Source organism: Rutidosis leptorrhynchoides, chromosome 6 (genome assembly GCF_046630445.1).
Source record: "Rutidosis leptorrhynchoides isolate AG116_Rl617_1_P2 chromosome 6, CSIRO_AGI_Rlap_v1, whole genome shotgun sequence".
In the NCBI taxonomy this organism is placed as follows: domain Eukaryota; kingdom Viridiplantae; phylum Streptophyta; class Magnoliopsida; order Asterales; family Asteraceae; genus Rutidosis; species Rutidosis leptorrhynchoides.
Genome location: NC_092338.1, coordinates 174,848,459 through 174,872,437, shown reverse-complemented (window position 1 = coordinate 174,872,437; position 23,979 = coordinate 174,848,459). Strand labels below are relative to the sequence as shown.

At 32.5% G+C, this 23,979-nt stretch overlaps 1 protein-coding gene across 1 annotated transcript; it reads left to right on the top strand.

Moving 5' to 3' along the window:
- The first annotated feature begins 13,254 nt into the window (after window positions 1-13,254).
- Window positions 13,255-15,489, top strand: LOC139854266 (pentatricopeptide repeat-containing protein At5g08510). The gene is made up of 2 exons (XM_071843581.1): window positions 13,255-14,229; window positions 14,902-15,489. Exons 1-2 carry the CDS (start codon window positions 13,303-13,305, stop codon window positions 15,487-15,489), a joined length of 1,515 nt encoding a protein of 504 aa, XP_071699682.1. The 5' UTR covers window positions 13,255-13,302.
- The last annotated feature ends 8,490 nt before the right edge of the window (window positions 15,490-23,979 follow it).

The following is a 23,979-nucleotide window of genomic DNA, read 5'->3' as shown; positions in this document are numbered from 1 at the left end:
TAGGGGTGGAAGTGTCTGGTGGAGTTGGTGCCACAACATCCTCACTAAACTCGGGATTTGGATTTTCCAATTCAGTAGCCTTTCGTTTCTTTCCTCGTTCGAACTTGTCTTTCATAATTTCCTGTATTTCTTCCTCCTCGGGATCACTTTCCGGTTCCTCTTCAATTGATTCATCCAAAAATTGTGAGTCTTCCCCAAAGGTGTCGTTTTCATCATCGGATAGGTTAATGACTGGAACATCATCTGAAGATTCTGGTTCGGAGTCGCTGAATGTGATAACAAGTTCTAAGCCAGACATCTATCACATAACAACTAGCACGTTAGTACCACATAATATTTACATATTAATTTTTAACCAACAAGGATAAGCAATAGTTTTCGAAATCAAACACGGTCAAAGTCCAGACTCACTAATGCATCCTAACAAACTCGATAAGACACACTAATGCAAATTTTCTGGTTTTCTAAGACTAACGCTCTGATACCACATGTCATAACCCGTCATAAACCATAAGGACAAATATAATAACATATGATCTCATCACGAGGTATTGACCTCTATATGCGACATTTTTCAAAGAAAACTGCATTCGTTTTTACAATACAAACCATAACTTTTATTAAAACACAAGGTTTAAATAACATAATAATGATTATCGTTTAGCGATAATCTTAGCCTTACAAACATTACATGTGATGATAACAATACGATTTCCAACATATTTTACATTACAAATCCTCCGATATGCAGTTTTATTTTTGACACAAATATGCATACTCCAGATCTTGCTTAAATTCAACATGATGCAGCGGAAGCTTTTAGTTATCACCTGAGAATAAACATGCTTAAAATGTCAACATAAAGTTGGTGAGATATAGGTTTAATGCCGGCAGCGTTATAAATATAGACCACAAGATTTCATATATAAATGTTTTAATAAAAATATTCTAATTTGTTGAGCACTTGATAACCATACTTAACATTTAATCAACGTTACATATTCCCTTTATTATGAAATCTTACTACACCGTACCAAGTGTAGTCGCCGAAACGAAGTACTGTGCAACCGTTGAATACTGGTCGTCCAGTCCGGTTGGGGTTGTCAGGCCCGATAGATCTATCAACAGGATTCGCGTTTACAATACCGCATGTAAATAGTAGTTACCAAGTTACAGGGAGATATGCCAGTGGTACAACTCAACGTAGAATATATATTTTTAATCACTTGTGTCCATAACGTAAATCATAAAATGCATGTATTCTCATCCCGAAATATTTAGAGTTTAAAAGTGGGACTATATACTCACTTTTGCAATGAAGGTATTTAACACGACTTGGTCTCCGATAGATATCACGAACCTAACCATATATATAATATATCAACATATTTTCTTTTTAAGTAATCGTTACATATATATATATATATATATATATATATATATATATATATATATATATATATATATATATATATATATATATATACTTATAATACTTTTAATATTTATTAGTCCGTAGTTAGCAGTCCGATGTTAGTGGTCCACAATTAGTTGCTCAATAAAATAAATAAAGACCACATCGTATTTGTATTGATCAGAATTAATCTAGACCCATGGTACCATGTTGTCAAATGACGTATTGCGTACATAAAGTACCGTGTTGTCAAATGACGTGTTGCGTACAATCATGAGGTCTTATGATTAATCTTCTCGTGTTGTTTACGGGTGGTACTGAAATATATAAAATCAAATCATAAGTAATTGTATATAAAATATCATATTAATTAGAAAAGATATGATTAATTTACTTTTTCTCCAAATATTTTCGTAGCTAAACTAGCTTCGGATACCCAATCTTGTTTTAGTCGTAGTTTCTTCATTACAACTCCGTTTTTGTTGGTTCAACTTGCCACTTCCTTGGATCGAGTCAAGTTTTAAGAATATGAACTGTAAATACCTTGGTTTACATTCGGAATCACAGGTTATAGTTCAAACTTTAGGTGAATCTTATGAAAGTAATCATTTTTGTCATAAAAACAATATTTAGATAAAAATATTTAAACTTTGAGTTAAACCATGAAATTTTTATGTGTTAACATATTCATAAGAAATATCACTTTTCCAAGATATGAACTTCCAATTCAAAATTTAAAATGGTTTTTAATTATCTAACCCAAAACAGCTCCCGGTTGCACTCCGACGACGTAGATTCAGTTTTAAGGTGTTCTTTGTAAAAACAAATCGTATCTTGTTAAATTAGCATATAATTATGATATATTACAGGTCTTTAAGTGTTTTAAAAGTTAAGTTAGAAGGATCTATTTAGTTTGTGAACAAGTTTGAAATCATTCAAACTATGTTCTTGTTGTTAAAATTTTACAACACAAAATAAGATAGCTATATAAATATGAATCGAATAAGATTATGAACAAGGTTACTACCTCAAGTTACTTGGACAAAGTTACTGCAAAAGATAAGAAAAATCCTAGAACCAAAAGAGTGGTGAAGTTGGATTGAAAGGTTGGAAGTAAACTTGTATACTTGGAAGGATTATTGAAGTGTTCTTGGAAGGAATTTCTTATGATGATTAAGTGTTGTTTTTGAAGCTAGATCTTCATGGTTATTTGCTGAGTTGTTTAAGGTTTTTAAGGCTTATGAAAGTGTGTGTGTTTAGCTAAGAAATGAAGATAGAAATTGAATCAAAATGATGATCCTTATAGCCATTAAATGGCGTGAATCATGGGGGACAAAGACAAAAATTCATGTTGTAATTTTGTGTAATTAGTCAAGCTTACTTCCAAATTCTAATTACCTCTTATCTAGGGCAGTATTTTAGTTGATTAAGATGTTGATTTGATATGTATATACCAATAGTAAATACGTATAGAAGCTGGGTATGATACGTGTGCATATACCCTAGATATACGTATAAAAATCTTGAGAAAACGGAACGAGGATTCAAATATAACTATCTTTTGTAAATATACTTATATTGTTTTATGTATAAAAGCCCTTTAAAAGTGATTAAATACATATCTATACGATACATGTATAAGCATTATAAGTTATATGTATTTATGTCAAAGAACGTTACGTATAGTTATCGTTTTGAAAACTTAAATTAGTAGTTTCAAAATATACTTATAATTCATTGTTATTAGTACACAATGAAATGTTAAACCATCCTTAGATCATGTAAAATATATATAAATACATATATATACACAAACGTATAATTATCGTATGTTATATAGTTCGTGATATCATCGGTCAAATTGGACGGTCAACCGTTGTGTAAAACTCTTTTCAAAAACACAAGACTCAACAATTTAGATTGCTTATTATATTGGTAATGTTTAATTTATGTAAATATTAATCTTATATGTATAAAACGATCGAAAAAATCCGGGTCGTTACAATTACCTAGTTTTACTCCTGACGAATTTCTGAAATACTTTGGATTGATTGATTAAAGATATTTATACCTTAAGAATAAACGGTGAATTTCGCAGTGATGTAATAAATTTTTGTAAGATATCAATAATTTCGGTTACGCATACCTAATTTTATTGAATACAAATTTAATACTTTATAGAGAACGATTCAGCGTTTATTATCAAAAGATTAAAAGCAATAAAAATAAAAATAAAAACTGTACATACTTACCTGTGAGATAGAATTCTCAGAGACCTGCTTTAGCCGACTCATAGGAAAGTTGTGTGATTTGGTTTTCCATAGCTACATAAGCGTAACCTCGATTCTTCAATATCTTTTATTCTAAACATATAAACGGTCCTTCTCTGCATAGAGTAACAAATTCGGTATTTGAATATGTTTGATTGTTTGAACATTTACCTTCGTGTGACCATTTTCCCCATTTATAATATCTTTCAAGGTGTCGTGCACTTCTTTTTGCTGCGGATTTTGATTTTCCTTTACCAAAATGTATCTTATGATGATTGTTCCTAAGTTCTTTTCTTACTCCGTCCATTTTGCTTCTTATGAATGACACCAATTCACTTGAAAGGGTGTCATTATTACGTTTATTAATCCTAGCGTGTAGTAGTAGACCATGGTTTAGATCAAAGGAATTCTTCATCTCGTAAAACCTATAAAAAAAATTCAGAATGGGGGGAGAAGACTAGTTCTTTAGGGTCTGCTAGGGAAAGACCATTCGGATTCCATTCTCGGAAACTACACGAAAACATAATATCTAACTCTAACAGAAATAAATATTATCCTTAAAAGACTTGACTCTCCCCACACTTAGTTAGCTGTGGTGTCGAAATTGTGATTAACTTCGTTTTCAACTTCCATTTGATCATGTATGTAATGTTTAACTCTGTGACCATTAACTTTAAATGCAATCCCATTTGAATTTATTAACTCTATTGTTCCGTACGGGAAAACTCTTTTGACTATGAATGGTCCAGACCATCTTGATTTCAATTTTTCAGGAAATAGCTTGAATCGTGAATTGAAAAGAAGAACTCTGTCTCCTTCTTTAAATTCTTTTGAACTTCTGATTCTTTTATCATGCCATTTCTTCGTTCTTTCTTTATAGATTAACGAATTTTCGTATGCTTCATGTCTTAATTCTTCTAATTCATTTAATTGACTTAATCATAAACGTCCGGCTTCATGTAAGTCAAGATTACATGTCTTCAAAGCCCAAAATGCTTTGTGCTCAATTTCTACTGGAAGGTGACACGCTTTTCCGTAAACAAATTTAAAAGATGTGGTTCCAATTGGAGTTTTGTAGGCTGTTCTAAAAGCCCAGAGTGCATCCTCCAATTTTATGGACCATTCCTTTGGATTTGATCATACGGTTTTCTCTAGAATACGTTTTAATGCTCGGTTGGTATTTTCAACTTGTCCATTTGTTTGTGGATGATAAGCGGTTGAGACTTTATAAGTTACTCCATATCTTTTGAGAACTTTCTCAAGTTGATTATTACAAAAATGAGTACCCCGATCACTTATTAAAGCTTTCGGTGTTCCGAACCTAGCAAAAAGACGTTTTAAAAACTTGACTACAACTCGTGCATCGTTAGTTGGGAGAGCTTGTGCTTCCGCCCATTTAGATACATAGTCAATGGCAACGAGAATGTAGAGATTATTATGAGATTTTGGAAATGGACCCATAAAGTCAATACCCCAAATGTCAAATACTTCACATACTTGAATGACATTTTGTGGCATTTCATCACGTTGACTTATTTTTCCGGCCCTTTGACAAGCATCACAGGATTTACAAAGAAGGTGTGCGTCTATGAAAATTGTAGGCCAATAGAATCCAGCGTCATAAACTTTTCTTGCGGTAAGTTGAGGCCCATAATGCCCTCCGGTTGGTCCTGTGTGACAATGGTTTAAGATTTGACTGGCTTCATCCCCGAATACATATCGGCGTATTATTTCATCGGGACAACTTTTAAACAAATGTGGATCTTCCCAGAAATAGTGTTTTATATTACTAAAGAATTTCTTTCGTTTTTGGTACGACAACCCTTTTTCAAAGAATCCACATACTAAGTAGTTTGCATAGTCTGCAAAACATGTAATTTCATTATAATCTATCTTCAATAGATATTCATCAGGAAAGTTATCTTGTATAGCCGATTCATTTAGAACTTCTAATTCGGGATTTTCAAGACGAGAAAGATGATCAGCAGCGAGATTCTCTGCTCCCTTTTTATCTCGGATTTCAATATCGAACTCTTGTAAGAGTAAGATCTAACGGATTAATCGTGGTTTGGCATCTTGTTTCCAAAATAGGTATCTAAGAGGAGAATGGTCGGTATAGACCACCGTTTTAGCTAGAACGAGATATGAACAAAAATTTTCAAAAGCAAAGACAATAGCAAGGAGTTCTTTTTCAGTAGTTGTGTAATTCGTTTGTGCTCCTTGTAATGTCTTACTAGCGTAATAAATAGGTTGAAATTATTTTTCAATCCTTTGTCCTAAAACTGCTCCCATTGCAAAATCACTTGCATCGCACATGAGTTCAAATGGTAGATTCCAATTTGGAGTTATCATGATCGGCGCATTAGTGGGTTTTTCTTTAAGAATATTAAAAGATTTAATGCATTCATCTGAAAAGATAAATGGAGCATCTTTTTCTAGGAGTTTATTCATAGAAGTGGCAATTTTAGAAAAATCTTTTATGAAACGTCGGTAAAAATCGGCATGCCCTAAAAAACCCCTAACTTCTCTAACATTGGTGGGATGTGGAAGTTTAGCAATTACATCTACTTTAGCTCTATCCACTTCAATTCCTTCCTTTGAGATTTTATGACCAAGAACGATGCCTTCTTTAACCATGAAATGGCATTTCTCCCAATTAAGAACTAAATTTGATTATTCGCATCTAATAAGCATTCGTTCAAGATTAACTAGATATGTTTCAAAAGTATCACCGAAAGACTGAAAAAGTCATCCATGAATACTTCCATGCATTCTTCTATCATGTCATGAAAAATCGCCATCATTCACCTTTGAAAGGTTGCAGGGGCGTTGCAAAGTCCAAATGGCATGCGTTTGTAAGAAAAAGTACCATAAAGGCACGTGAACGTGGTTTTCTCTTGGTCCTCGGGTGCGATTGGAATTTAAAAATATCCAGAAAACCTGTCAAGAAAACAATAGTAACTATTTCCGACTAATCTTTCCAACATTTGATCAATGAAAGGTAAGGGAAAGTGATCTTTTCTGGTGGCATCATTTAATTTTCTATAATCAATACAAACACGCCATCCTGTTACAGTCATAGTAGGAATAAGCTCATTTTTTCATTTTTGATGACAGTCATGCCACCCTTCTTAGGTACGCATTGAACTGGGCTTACCCATGGACTATCAGAAATTGGATAAATTAAACCTACATCTAGCAGTTTAATAATTTCTTTCTTAACAACATCTTGCATATTAGGATTTAGTCTTCGTTGGCGTTGCACATATGTTTTATGACCTTCTTTCATAAGGATTTTATGTGTGCAATACGAAGGACTTATGCCTTTAATATCATGAATCTTTCATGCAATAGCTGGTTTATGAGCTTTTAGCACAGAAATGAGTTGAGATTTTTCATTTTCCGTAAGAGAAGACGATATTATTACAGGTAATTCAGATTCACCATGTAAATAAGCATATTCCAAATGGTTTGGAAGTGGCTTTAACTCTAATGTCGGTGGTTCTTCTATCGATGATTTGTATCGATATCTGTCTTCCTCTTTTAGCATTTGAAGTTCTTCTGTTGTTGGTTCATAATTATTAGCCATGAGTGTAGCTAACATTTCAGCTTCATCAATTGGTTCAGTTCCTTTTCCTAAAGAACATTCTCCTGTTCCTTGTAATTCTGGAAATTCTTCTAACAATTCTGCATGTGAATCTATAGTTTGAATATAATAACATGTATCATATGCAGATTGCGGTTGTTGCATGGCTCTATCAACAGAAAAGGTAACACTCTCGTCCTCTATACTTAGGGTTAGTTTCTTACCAAACACGTCTATTATTGCTTTAGCCGTGTTTAAGAATGGTCTTCCTAATATGAGAGGAACTCGAGAATCTTCTTCCATGTCCAGAATAACAAAATCTACTGAAAATACTAAAGTACCAACTTTAACTAGCATGTTTTCCATTATCCCTCTAGGATATTTTACTGATCGATCGGCTAGTTGTATGCTTATTCGTGTTGGTTTTAATTCTCCAAGGTCTAGTTTAGCGTATAGTGAATACGGCATTAAATTTATACTAGCACCTAAGTCTGCCAATGCTTCTATTGAACTAAGACTACCCAGAAAACATGGAATTGTGAAACTTCCTGGATCAAAGAGTTTTTCTAGTATCTTATTCAACAGCACTACAGAACAATTAGCATTCATAGTAACAGCCGAGCGTTCTTCCATTTTCTTTCTATTTGTGATTAGATCTTTCAAGAATTTAGCATATCTTGGCATTCCTGAAATCACATCAATGAAAGGAAGATTTACATTTATTTGTTTAAACATATCCAAGAATTTGGATTGCTCGGCTTCAAGTTTCTCTTTTTTCATTTTACTCGGGTAAGGAAGTGGTGGTTGGTATGGTTTAACATAAGGTTTATCCTTAACTGTGTTATCTTCATTAACCTTTTCAGCTACCGGTTCTTTTTCCTTATCTTGATCAGGTTGTGGTTCTTGTGGAGTAGGAATAGCTTCATCAGAAGTTACAGGTATTTCAGGTGATTTAAGTATAATACCACTTCTTGTGGTAATGGCTTTAGTTGTTTCATTCCGGGGGTTAGCATTTGTATCGCTAGGTAGACTACCTGGTTTTCTTTCACCTATCAACCTTGCTTGGTTACTCACTTCTTGTTCCAGATTTTGGATAGAAGCTTGTTGATTTCTAAATGCTTGAGCATTTAGTTCATTGATTTGTTTATGAGATGTGAAAAATTGAGTTTGAGATTCAACTAGCTTCGACATCATGTCTTCTAAATTTGGCTTTTTATCATCGGTTTGTGGTGGTTTATTTTGAAAAATAGGTCTTTGCTGATTGTAAGTATTATTAGATACTTGTTGATTGCTAGGACCTTGTTGGTTGTTGTATGGAACATTTTGGTTATAATTCTGATTTTGATTGTAGATTGGTCTTGGCGGTTGATAATTATTCTGATAATTATTTCCAGGCCTTTGGTTCATGTATGAAACATTCTCTCTTTGTTTCATTATTTGTTCAATACTGAGACAATCTTTTGTCAAATGTGGTCCTCCACACTGCTCACAACTAATTCGTATTGAGTGAATATCCTTAGTCATCTTTTCCATTCGTCTCTCGACAGCATCTATCTTTGCGGAAATGGAATCAAAGTCATGACTAGAATCGGCTCTAGCCGCTTTAGATGATCTAACGATATCTTTTTCTTGATGCCACTCATGTGAGTGGGAAGCAGTGTTATCAATAATTTTGTAAGCTTCAGTTGCGGTTTTCTTCATAATGGAACCACCAACTGCTATATCGATGTCTTTTCGTGTAGTGCTGTCGCATCCTTGATAGAATATTTGTACTATTTGATAAGTGTCTAAACCATGTTGCGGACACCCTCTCAACAACTTTCCAAATATTGTCCATGCCTCATACATAGTTTCATTTGGCTTTTGCGTGAACGTAACTATTTCTCCTTGAAGTCTTACGGCTTTAGATGCCGAAAAGAATTGTTTAAGAAATTTTTCAACTAAAACATCCCATGTATCAATCGCCCCTTCAGGTAACGATTCTAACCAATCTTTGGCGTCTCCCTTTAAAGTCCAGAGAAATAACATGAGATAGATCTGTTCATCCTCCACTTCTCGAATTTTAAATAGAGTACAGATCCTATTAAAGGTACGAAGATGTTCATTTGGATCTTCCTTCGGCGCACCACTAAATTGGCATTGATTAGTTACCATGTGTAGGATTTGTCCTTTGATTTCATAATCTGGCGCATTAATGTCTGGTTGAGTAATTGCGTGACCTTGGACAGTGCGTTTAGCTCTCATTCGGTCTTCCATACTTAGAGGTTCCAGATTTTCCATTATTGAATTTGTTGAATCTGAATCACTAGAGGATTCTGACTTAATGGTTTCTTCCTCGACAACCTCTGGTTGAATGATTAGTGGTTCAAGAGAAATGATTAGTGGTTCAGGATCTCTGAATTGTCCCTGAATATCCTCCGGATTCTCAATTGTGAGGTCGGGTTCAAAAAATGGATTATTGGAAATTTGATTTGGAGTACTTGGTCGACTGGATGACGATTCTAAAGAAAAATCAACGGCGACAATATTGGCTAGATTTCTTGATCGAGTTACAGGTGGTGAACGTATGAAAGGTGGTGAACGTTTTGCTCGGTGCATTCACTGAATATCCTATTAGTTATAAAAATAAAAATTATATAAGTTATCAAATTAATAGACTTTTCTGATTTTGCCCACGTTTCGAATAGCCAATAGATGCAGCAGGTAGCCAGGACCCTTTAAATCGGAAGCCCACAACTCGCCACTAATAAATCCAACTATTACTACGAACCAGAAAATTTTGGATGTCTATCAATTTAACCACTTAAAACAATTTTTCGTCGAAATTTTGAAATAAAAATCTATGTCCTAAAAACTAGAGCGTCGAGAAATAAGAAAGAAAAAGAGCGCGTCAAAAAATGTCGAAAAATAAAAGGGTCAAAAAATAAGAAAATTGTAGCGCGTCGAAAATTAAAAAGGGATTCAAAATGAAAAACGGGAATTACTTAAAAGGATACTAAAATTTTAACACGTCGTCGCAAAATTTTAAGGCACCTAAATCTTAGTTTAAAGAAAAAGCACTTAAGGGATTTTACGGCAAAGCCTAAAAATCTAAAAGTATAAAAAAACTATGGCAAAATTAAACTTAATACTAAAAGTTGTGACTAGAGTCTAAAAATCTAAAGGTAATAAAACTTAAAAAAAAAATTATTTTTTTAAATTTTTTTCTTTTTTTTACGAAATTAATAATTTTTTTTAAATTAATATTTTTTTTATTTTTTTACGTTTTAATTTTTTTTAAAAAAATATTTTTTAAAAAATTTTTTTATTTTATTTTTATTTTTAAAAAAAAGAGATTTTTTTTATTATTATTATTTTTAAATTTTTTTTTTTGATTTTTCGATTTTTTTAACCTAAAAAAAGTTGAAAAGCAAAAACTATTTAATTGTGTTTTTTTTAATTCATTTACTATTCATTGAATAGTAAATGAAACGAAATTAATTAATTTACTATTCACATGAAAACGACATAATAGAAATTATTAATTATAAGTTACATAATATACCCCTGAAGTATTTAATAAATACGACTTTTTAAAACTTTACGATTCAAATTGAATCAAAATTATTATTATATTATTATATTTTATTTCAATATTATTATATTATTATGTTTATTAAATTATTATATTTAAATTAATATATCTTTAATCAGTCAAAAACTAAAAAAAAAAAACTTAAATACCCCGTGAAGACACAAAAAGTGTCCCCGGCAGCGGCGCCAAAAACTTGATGTGTTCTAGAGGGTGTGTATGAAACGGCTATCAGTTTTATATTTATTTACTACAGAAAATCACCTAAATTAAACTAAAATACAAAAGGCAAGTATACCTATCGTGTAATAATATAGCTAAGGTAAAGTCCGGGAGGTCGATCCATGGACACTATTATTGGGTGTCTTACTAGGTCAAATTAGTTAATTAAGTAGTTAAACTAGATTTAGTAATATATAGTAATTATAGGTAACTTTGGGGGGATTTACCGTTTAATGACCGGTTTGTCGATTTTGAGACTTATATCACAGTTAAAACCTAATGCAAAATATTAAATATAAATTTAACTTATTTTAAAGAGTAAAGTAAATGACAACAAATAAAAGTGCAATAATTAAAAATATAAATAAAGCGTAAAAATAAAAGTGCGATAATTTAAAGTACGATAAATAAAATGACGATAAATGAAAGTACGATGAGATATAAAATAAAGGAATTATGCTTATTTAAACTTCCGTAATCATGATGTTTGACGTTTTGATTTTAATTTATTACTATGGGTTAATTGTCCTTTGTCCTGGATTATTCGATACGTCTATCTGGTTTTTGTCCATAACAGTCCATCGGCTATAATTATAAAGTGCGAGTATCCTCGTCAAATTACCCTTATACCCGAAGTCAAATATTCCAACTAATTGAGGACTTAAACTGTAACAAGGTTTAATACTTTATTAACAATTACACCAATTTTCCTTGTATGTAATCCACCCCCGTTTTAATCAGTCCATTGACTATTAATCCATCCCAGTGTCCGGTCAAATGAACAATTATTAGTATTTATAAATATCCCGTCCATCGTATCCGATCGAGTGTATGTGGTTATTTATAGATACGTCAAATTGTAAATCTTTATATTAAATTAACGAACTATCATTCAGTTAAACAAATATAAAGCCCATTAATAGCCCATAGTCTAATTTCCACAAGTGTCGGTCTTTTGTTCAAACTCCAAATATGGTCCAAAGCCTAATTACCCAATCTTAATATTTAGCCCAACATCACGATTACTTCGGCTTAAATAAGCATAATAATAACTTAGTTACGAGACATTAATTTAAAAAATAAGAACATAACTTACAATGATTATTTATAGCGTAGCGTTACACGGACAGAGTTTCGATTTAAAACCCGTAAAACATTCTTACAATAACCCAATTATTATTAAACTTAAATTAAAATTATAATTTTATATATATATATATATATATATATATATATATATATATATATATATATATATATATATATATATATATATATATATATATATGAGAAAGGAAAAGAAAAAGGTGTAGTTTCTTCATTACTCTGTGCCTTGCTTTTATAGGCAAATGATTGATACTGTTGTAGGTGGAATGTTAGATGGCTACCATTCAAAGTTGAATCAATAATATCTCTCGTTGCGAATTGATTTGAAATTTTCACTTATGACCCTTTAACTATGCTCAATTAACAACTTTTTATTATTTATTATTATTCTTATTATGAATTATTTAAATATTATATTATATTCTTGTGCATAGTTGACTTGTACTTTCAGCTCCGTTGCGTCGAGCGTTGAAAGTTGGTTCATGTCTCGGTTTCGGATTTTCGAACGCCTTTTCGTATAATTTAATATCTTGTACTTTGCGTTTTGCGTCTTGTACATTTGTAATTTTGAGACGTTTCTCATCAATTAATTGAACCACTTGAATTGTATTTTGTACTTTTGAGCTTTTTGGTCGTTTGCGTCTTCAAATCGTCGAATCTGTCTTTTGTCTTAACCTTTTATTATTTAAACGAATATCACTTGTAAATAGAACAATTGCAACTAAAAGCTTGTCTTTCTTGAAGTATAATGCTATGAAATATATGTTCGTTTTTAGCATTATCAGAAACCTTAATCGCCATCGCCAGGAACTGTTTAGGGTTTTTGAAGGTTTTTGAAGATGACTGATTGTTCGCCTTAACCTTAATCGTACGTAGATGTGTATTTGAAAAATGATGGCAATACCCTCCCTGTATAATTTGATGGTTTAATCTGGTTCACTGATCAAAAATGATCCAAGAGCTGAGGAGTGTTCATGTGTTCTCAACCTTTTCTTTGTTTTCTCCATATTACAACTCACTACACACTACTGTAATACGGAGTAGCAAACAATTAAAAGTAAATAAATTGTCAAACTATAAATGCCTTCTGAATTCTTGCTGATACACATATCGAATCATCAACACTTTTGTTATGAACCAACTGAAACGAATCCATGCCCACACTCTACGTACCGGCATAGACTTCAACAAATTCCTAATCACCAAACTACTTGAAATACCAAACATCCCTTACGCCCACCAACTGTTCGACCTTATTCCTCAACCAACCGTCTTTCTCTACAACAAACTGATTCAAGCTTTCTCTTCACATGGACCTCACCACACCTGTTTCTCACTCTACACCCAAATGTGCTTCAATGGTTGCTCCCCAAACCAACACACATTCACTTCCTTCTTCACCGCTTCAGCCAAATTCAACTCGCCTCGCCACGGTCAGACGCTTCACGCCCGTCTTGTTAAATCAGGTTACGAATTTGATATTTACGCGTCGACAGCGTTAGTTGACATGTACGCGAAACTAGGGGTTTTATCTTATGCACGCCAAGTGTTCGATAAAATGACAATTAGAGATGTCCCCACATGGAACTCATTGATAGCAGGGTACGCAAGAAACGGAAATATGGAAGGTGCAGCTAAACTGTTCGATGAAATGCCTGTTAAGAATGTTATATCTTGGACTGCTATGATATCTGGATACTCGCAAAACGGGAAGTACGTGGATTCTTTGAAGTTGTATTTGGAAATGGAGAATTTGAAAGATGTGCAGCCAAATGAAGTGACGATAGCTAGTATTCTTCCGGCGTGTGCGAGTCTTGGTGCTTTGGAAGTGGGACAAAGGATTGAAACGTATGCAAGAAAGCGAGGGTACTTTAAAAATTTATTCGTATGCAATGCATTACTTGAAATGTATGCTAAATGTGGTAAAATTAATAAGGCTATGGAACTGTTTGAAGAAATTGGTGCGAGGAGGAACTTGTGCTCATGGAATACCGTGATCATGGGTTTGGCTATTCATGGAAAATATAATGAAGCTCTTCAGCTTTTTCACCAAATGCTGGTAACATATCTCTCCTAATAACTATATCAATTGTTACAGGTGTTTAGGATTTTGCTTATTTAGTTGCTAATCTTCTTACGGTTTATTTTAAAAGTAGATAAGCAAATCCTAACACTATCAAAAAGTGTTTCTGTTTATGAAGTACGAGTAATAAACAAATAAAAGTATGTTACCACATACATTCTTATTTTTTAAGAAGTTAAACGCTTTAAAATGACATTACAACACATAGTCAAGTTTGAAAATAGACGCGAAACGGGGTCGAGACGGTCGGGACTTTGGAGCGTCGCAACGGTCAAGACGGCGAGACGAGGTCGATACGGATGTTGACCAACGTTGACTTTTTATAATTATTTCAAACATAAACATTTCAAGCATAAATATTTTAAATTAAAGGCAAATACCTTGCACATAATATTTCAAAGTAGCTTTATATTTATATAACGTTGACCCTTTTTAGGTTTTTAACCGTTGTTGACCTTTTTTTTTTTACCGTTGCTTACCTTTTTTTACCATTGGTGACCTTTTTTAACCATTGTTGCCCGTTATGCGATGGTACACTGGTACATCTGTTGCGACGTCCGTTGTAACGGCCGTATTGGCCGTTTTTTGTAACACTGCATATAGTAAAGATAAAACTTTGTTTTTGGATCTCATTCTTTAGTGACACAGGGAGAAGGGATGACACCAGATGATGTCACATTCGTGGGAGCAATCCTTGCGTGTACTCATGGAGGGATGGTAAAAAAAGGCCGAGAGCTTTTCAAATTAATGTCGAACAAGTTCTCAATCACGCCCAAAATCGAACACTACGGATGTATGGTTGATCTCTTGGGTCGTGCGGGAGAACTACAAGAAGCCTACAAACTTATACAAACTATGCCAATGCAACCGGACTCGGTAGTTTGGGGAACTCTGCTAGGTGCATGCAGTTTTCATAATAATGTTGAGTTGGGTGAGATAGCAGCCGAGCATCTATTCAAATTAGAGCCATGGAACCCGGGTAATTATGTAATTTTATCCAATATATATGCGAATACTGGGCGGTGGGGTGGAGTTGCAAAGCTAAGGAAAATGATGAAGGGATCTCAAATTACAAAGGCTGCAGGGTATAGCTTTATTGAAGAAGGGAGTCATGTTTATAAGTTCATTGTAGATGATAGATCACATCCAAGATCGAATGAAATTTATTGGATATTAGATGAAGTTTTCACAAAGATGAAGAACAATCGTGAAGATATTTTCGAATGTTTTAGCTGAGAACACCCTGGATATGATCAGAGATGTTTAAGTTGTTATTTGTTTCTAATAGCAGCATACATTGAATTGTTCTTGCAAGTCTCACAAACTTCATTAAAAGAGTGATTCAGGTCAATCTGGCCTAACCATTACGAAAACTAATCTGCTTTTACTCGTTACCCAACCCACCCATTTTGCTACCTCAGCTATTCATGCACAAACCAAACCATACATCTTATGAAGATCATAAAAAGGTAGACCACCAAGTAGCGAAATAAGACGCATAAATCTATGGGAAGGTTGGTACATTTACAAGGTGGTTTCTTCATCATATCAACATTCGTAGGCTTAAAACGTAGAGAAGTATCATATGGACCATCATAACTAGATTAACCCATAGAAGCTGGCCATGTATCCCAGGTGCAGCAGTTGAAAATTGGAAAATACCTCCCCAACGTTCGATGATATCATGTACCTAATAGCTAACAAATTCAGGTTAAATGAAAAATAATTAGTACATAACAACATTAAAACAAGATAATACCTGATAAAAGCTTTCATGTTATTATAAATTGATCTACCCTTACCAGCATCATAAACAACGGTACTAAAGTTACCGTGTGCTATAAGCCTATTGTAGTGACCCGAACTTTTCCATATTTATATATATTAATTGAGATTGATATTTACATGATTAAATGTTTCCAACATGTTAAGCAATCAAACTTGTTAAGACTTGATTAATTGAAATATGTTTCATATAGACAATTGACCACCCAAGTTGACCGGTGATTCACGAACGTTAAAACTTGTAAAAACTATATGATGACATATATATGGATATATATATATAGTTAACATGATACTATGATAAGTAAACATATCATTAAGTATATTAACAATGAACTACATATGTAAAAACAAGACTACTAACTTAATGATTTTTAAACGAGACATATATGTAACGATTATCGTTGTAAAGACATTTAATGTATATATATCATATTAAGAAATATTCATACATGATAATATCATGATAATATAATAATTTAAAATCTCATTTGATATTATAAACATTGGGTTAACAACATTTAACAAGATCGTTAACCTAAAGGTTTCAAAACAACACTTACATGTAACGACTAACGATGACTTAACGACTCAGTTAAAATGTATATACATGTAGTGTTTTAATATGTATTTATACACTTTTGAAAGACTTCAATACACTTATCAAAATACTTCTACTTAACAAAAATGCTTACAATTACATCCTCGTTCAGTTTCATCAACAATTCTACGCGTATGCACCCGTATTCGTACTCGTACAATACACAGCTTTTAGATGTATGTACTATTGGTATATACACTCCAATGATCAGCTCTTAGCAGCCCATGTGAGTCACCTAACACATGTGGGAACCATCATTTGGCAACTAGCATGAAATATCTCATAAAATTACAAAAATATGAGTAATCATTCATGACTTATTTACATGAAAACAAAATTACATATCCTTTATATCTAATCCATACACCAACGACCAAAAACATCTACAAACACTTTCATTCTTCAATTTTCTTCATCTAATTGATCTCTCTCAAGTTCTATCTTCAAGTTCTAAGTGTTCATCATAAATTCTACAAGTTCTAGTTACATAAAATCAAGAATACTTTCAAGTTTGCTAGCTCACTTCCAATCTTGTAAGGTGATCATCCAACCTCAAGAAATCTTTGTTTCTTACAGTAGGTTATCATTCTAATACAAGGTAATAATCATATTCAAACTTTGGTTCAATTTCTATAACTATAACAATCTTATTTCAAGTGATGATCTTACTTGAACTTGTTTTCGTGTCATGATTCTGCTTCAAGAACTTTGAGCCATCCAAGGATCCGTTGAAGCTAGATTCATTTTTCTCTTTTTCCAGTAGGTTTATCCAAGGAACTTAAGGTAGTAATGATGTTCATAACACCATTCGATTCATACATATAAAGCTATCTTATTCGAAGGTTTAAACTTGTAATCACTAGAACATAGTTTAGTTAATTCTAAACTTGTTCGCAAACAAAAGTTAATCCTTCTAACTTGACTTTTAAAATCAACTAAACACATGTTCTATATCTATATGATATGCTAACTTAATGATTTAAAACCTGGAAACACGAAAAACACCGTAAAACCGGATTTACGCCGTCGTAGTAACACCGCGGGCTGTTTTGGGTTAGTTAATTAAAAACTATGATAAACTTTGATTTAAAAGTTGTTATTCTGGGAAAATGATTTTTATTATGAACATGAAACTATATCCAAAAATTATGGTTAAACTCAAAGTGGAAGTATGTTTTCTAAAATGGTCATCTAGACGTCGTTCTTTCGACTGAAATGACTACCTTTACAAAAATGACTTGTAACTTATTTTTCTGACTATAAATCTATACTTTTTCTGTTTAGATTCATAAAATAGAGTTCAATATGAAACCATATCAATTTGATTCACTCAAAACGGATTTAAAATGAAGAAGTTATGGGTAAAACAAGATTGGATAATTTTTCTCATTATAGCTACGTGAAAATTGGTAACAAATCTATTCCAACCATAACTTAATCAACTTGTATTGTATATTATGTAATCTTGAGATACCATAGACACGTATACAATGTTTCAACCTATCATGTCGACACATCTATATATATTTCGGAACAACCATAGACATTCTATATGTGAATGTTGGAGTTAGCTATACAGGGTTGAGGTTGATTCCAAAATATATATAGTTTGAGTTGTAATCAATACTGAGATACGTATACACTGGGTCGTGGATTGATTCAAGATAATATTTATCGATTTATTTCTGACTTAAAACATCAAAATATATTAAAAGTGTTGTAAATATATTTTGAACATACTTTGATATATATGTATATATTGTTATAGGTTCATGAATCAACCAGTGGCCAAGTCTTACTTCCCGACGAAGTAAAAATCTGTGAAAGTGAGTTATAGTCCCACTTTTAAAATCTAATATTTTTGGGATGAGAATACATGCAGGTTTTATAAATGATTTACAAAATAGACACAAGTACGTGAAACTACATTCTATGGTTGAATTATCGAAATCAAATATGCCCCTTTTTATTAACTCTGGTAATCTAAGAATTAGGGAACAGACACCCTAATCGACGTGAATCCTAAAGATAGATCTATTGGGCCCAACAAGCCCCATCCAAAGTACCGGATGCTTTAGTACTTCGAAATTTATATCATATTCGAAGGGTGTCCCGGAATGATGGGGATATTCTTATATATATGCATCTTGTTAATGTCGGTTACCAGGTGTTCACCATATGAATGACTTTTATCTCTATGTATGGGATGTGTATTGAAATATGAAATCTTGTGGTCTATTATTATGATTTGATATATATAGGTTAAACCTATAACTCACCAACATTTTTGTTGACGTTTTAAGCATGTTTATTCTCAGGTGATTATTAAGAGCTTTCGCTGTCGCATACTTAAATAAGGACGAGATTTGGAGTCCATGCTTGTATGATATTGTGTAAAAACTGCATTCAACAAACTTATTTTGTTGTAACATATTTGTATTGTAAACCATTATGTAATGGTCGTGTGTAAACAGGATATTTTAGATTATCATTATTTGATAATCTACGTAAAGCTTTTTAAACCTTTATTGATGAAATAAAGGTTATGGTTTGTTTTAAAATGAATGCAGTCTTTGAAAAATGTCTCATATAGAGGTCAAAACCTAGCAACGAAATCAATTAATATGGAACGTTTTTAATCAATAAGAACGGGACATTTCAGTTGGTATCCGAGCGTTGGTCTTAGAGAACCAGAAAATTTGCATTAGTGTGTCTTATCGAGTTTGTTAGGATGCATTAGTGAGTCTGGACTTCGACCGTGTTTTCTTTAAAAATGATTGCTTAACATTTTTGTTGGAAACTATATATTATTAACATGTATATATTATGTGATATATTAATCTCTTAACATGTTTGATATTGTGTGATAGATGGCTACCTCTAGCACAAATCCCATTGACTCACCTAATAATAACGAAGATTCGAATATATATTGGACTGATTCACAAGTTCCCGAAGAAGAACCGGAAGAAGAATCAGAACCAGAAGAGGTGGAACCGGAGGAGGAAATAGAACCGGTGGGGGAAATAATAAAACGGTTAAGTAAAAGAAAATCCTCAACCAACCGACCAAGGTTAATTATGGTCAATGGTGTTTCCGCCAAGGAAGCAAAATATTGGGAGGATTACCAATTCTCCGATGAATCGGATTCCGACGAGAATTCCGATGATGTTATAGAAATTACCCCAACTGAATTTAAAAAAAGCAAAAGAAAATAATAAGGGAAAGGGCATAAAAATAGAGAAATCTAATTCCAACCCCGATGAACTTTATATGTATCGTCAACCCCCGAAGTCCTTAAGTTGTAACAATGACCCGGGAACTTCTAAACCACCAGGTTTTTCTAAACCGTTGTGGAAAAAGACAACTAGTATTAGGGGAACATCATATATCCCTAGAAACTTGGCAAAACGAACCAAAACCTAAAAGAAGAAGAAACGAGCGAGTCGGAATAAGATAGTTGTATTCGTGTGGTGTAATATATGTAATATAGTGTGCTTATGCTTTATGATATATGTAAAAATTGCTTATATTAATAAGTATTTTTTTATGAATCTAACTCTTGTCTATTTTACAGTTTAAAAACACAAAATGGATAGACAACCCAATATTTTAAGAGACCTACCCGGAGACATGATTGATGAAATCTTGTCTAGAGTCGGTCAGAATTTCTTGGCACAACTATTTAAGGCGAGATCAGTTTGTAAGACATTCGAAGAACGTTCCAAGAATGTCTTGGTTTATAAGAGGCTTTCGTTTGAAAGATGGGGGATATTGTAGTGACCCGAACTTTTCCATGTTTATATATATTAATTGAGATTGATATTTACATGATTAAATGTTTCCAACATGTTAAGCAATCAAACTTGTTAAGACTTGATTAATTGAAATATGTTTCATATAGACAATTGACCACCCAAGTTGACCGGTGATTCACGAACGTTAAAACTTGTAAAAACTATATGATGACATATATATGGATATATATATAGTTAACATGATACTATGATAAGTAAACATATCATTAAGTATATTAACAATCAACTACATATGTAAAAACAAGACTACTAACTTAATGATTTTTAAACGAGACATATATGTAACGATTATCGTTGTAAAGACATTTAATGTATATAAATCATATTAAGAGATATTTATACATGATAATATCATGATAATATAATAATTTAAAATCTCATTTGATATTATAAACATTGGGTTAACAACATTTAACAAGATCGTTAACCTAAAGGTTTCAAAACAACACTTACATGTAACGACTAACGATGACTTAACGACTCAGTTAAAATGTATATACATGTAGTGTTTTAATATGTATTTATACACTTTTGAAAGACTTCAATACACTTATCAAAATACTTCTACTTAACAAAAATGCTTACAATTACATCCTCGTTCAGTTTCATAAACAATTCTACTAGTATGCACCCGTATTCGTACTCGTACAATACACAGCTTTTAGATGTATGTACTATTGGTATATACACTCCAATGATCAGCTCTTAGAAGTACATGTGAGTCACCTAACACATGTGGGAACTATCATTTGGCAACTAGCATGAAATATCTCATAAAATTACAAAAATATGAGTAATCATTCATGACTTATTTACATGAAAACAAAATTACATATCCTTTATATCTAATCCATACACCAACGATCAAAAACACCTACAAACACTTTCATTCTTCAATTTTCTTCATCTAATTGATCTCTCTCAAGTTCTATCTTCAAGTTCTAAGTTTTCTTCATATATTCTACAAGTTCTAGTTACATAAAATCAAGAATACTTTCAAGTTTGCTAGCTCACTTCCAATCTTGTAAGGTGATCATCCAACCTCAAGAAATCTTTGTTTCTTACAGTAGGTTATCATTCTAATACAAGGTAATAATCATATTCAAACTTTGGTTCAATTTCTATAACTATAACAATCTTATTTCAAGTGATGATCTTACTTGAACTTGTTTTCGTGTCATGATTCTGCTTCAAGAACTTCGAGCCATCCAAGAATCCGTTGAAGCTAGATCCATTTTTTTCTCTTTTCCAGTAGGTTTATCCAAGGAACTTAAGGTAATAATGATGTTCATAACATCATTCGATTCATACATATAAAGCTATCTTATTCGAAGGTTTAAACTTGTAATCACTAGAACATAGTTTAGTTAATTCTAAACGTGTTCGCAAACAAAAGTTAATCCTTCTAACTTGACTTTTAAAATCAACTAAACACATGTTCTATATCTATATTATATGCTAACTTAATGATTTAAAACCTGGAAACACGAAAAACACCGTAAAACCGGATTTACGCCGTCGTAGTAACACCGCGGGCTGTTTTGGGTTAGTTAATTAAAAACTATGATAAACTTTGATTTAAAAGTTTTTATTCTGAGAAAATGATTTTTATTATGAACATGAAACTATAACCAAAAATTATGGTTAAACTCAAAGTGGAAGTATGCTTTCTAAAATGGTTATCTAGACGTCGTTCTTTTGACTGAAATGACTACCTTTGCAAAAATGACTTGTAACTTATTTTTCCGACTATAAACCTATACTTTTTCTGTTTATATTCATAAAATAGAGTTCAATATGAAACCATAGCAATTTGATTCACTCAAAACGGATTTAAAATGAAGAAGTTATGGGTAAAACAAGATTGGATAATTTTTCTCATTTTAGCTACGTGAAAATTGGTAACAAATCTATTCCAACCATAACTTAATCAACTTGTATTGTATATTATGTAATCTTGAGATACCATAGACACGTATACAATGTTTTGACCTATCATGTCGACACATCTATATATATTTCGGAACAACCATAGACACTCTATATGTGAATGTTGGAGTTAGCTATACAGGGTTGAGGTTGATTCCAAAATATATATAGTTTGAGTTGTGATCAATACTGAGATACGTATACACTGGGTCGTGGATTGATTCAAGATAATATTTATCAATTTATTTCTGTACATCTAACTGTGGACAACTAGTTGTAGGTTACTAACGAGGACAGCTGACTTAATAAACTTAAAACATCAAAATATATTAAAAGTGTTGTAAATATATTTTGAACATACTTTGATATATATGTATATATTGTTATAGGTTCGTGAATCAACCAGTGGCCAAGTCTTACTTCCCGACGAAGTAAAAATCTGTGAAAGTGAGTTATAGTCCCACTTTTAAAATCTAATATTTTTGGGATGAGAATACATGCAGGTTTTATAAATGATTTACAAAATAGACACAAGTACGTGAAACTACATTCTATGGTTGAATTATCGAAATCGAATATGCCCCTTTTTATTAAGTCTGGTAATCTAAGAATTAGGGAACTGACACCCTAATTGACGCGAATCCTAAAGATAGATCTATTGGGCCTAACAAACCCCATCCAAAGTACCGGATGCTTTAGTACTTCGAAATTTATATCATATCCGAAGGGTGTCCCGGAATGATGGGGATATTCTTATATATGCATCTTGTTAATGTCGGTTACCAGATGTTCACCATATGAATGATTTTTATCTCTATGAATGGGATGTGTATTGAAATATGAAATCTTGTGGTCTATTATTATTATTTGATATATATAGGTTAAACCTATAACTCACCAACATTTTTGTTGACGTTTTAAGCATGTTTATTCTCAGGTGATTATTAAGAGCTTTCGCTGTCGCATAATTAAATAAGGAAGAGATTTGGAGTCCATGCTTGTATGATATTGTGTAAAAACTGCATTCAAGAAACTTATTTTATTGTAACATATTTGTATTGTAAACCATTATGTAATGGTCGTGTGTAAACAGGATATTTTAGATTATCATTATTTGATAATCTACGTAAAGCTTTTTAAACCTTTATTGATGAAATAAAGGTTATGGTTTGTTTTAAAATGAATGCAGTCTTTGAAAAACGTCTCATATAGAGGTCAAAACCTCGCAACGAAATCAATTAATATGGAACGTTTTTAATCAATAAGAACGGGACATTTCAGTTGGTATCCGAGCGTTGGTCTTAGAGAACCAGACTTTTGCATTAGTGTGTCTTATCGAGTTTGTTAGGATGCATTAGTGAGTCTGGACTTGGACCGTGTTTACTTGAAAAATGATTGCTTAACAAATTTTGTTGGAAACTATATATTTTTAACTTGTAAATATTATGTGATATATTAATCTCTTAACGCGTTTGATATTATGTGATAGATGTCTACCTCTAGAACAAGTCCCATTGACTCACCTAATAATAATGAAGAGTCAAATGTAAATTGGAATGATTCGTGGACTGATTCACAAGTTCCCGAAGAGGA

Coding starts and splice junctions, on each gene's coding strand:
- LOC139854266 (XM_071843581.1), top strand. CDS start 13,303: ATGAACCAACTGAAACGAATCCATGCCCACACTCTACGTACCGGCATA. Junction 14,230..14,901: donor AGCTTTTTCACCAAATGCTG/GTAACATATCTC, acceptor TTAGTGACACAG/GGAGAAGGGATGACACCAGA.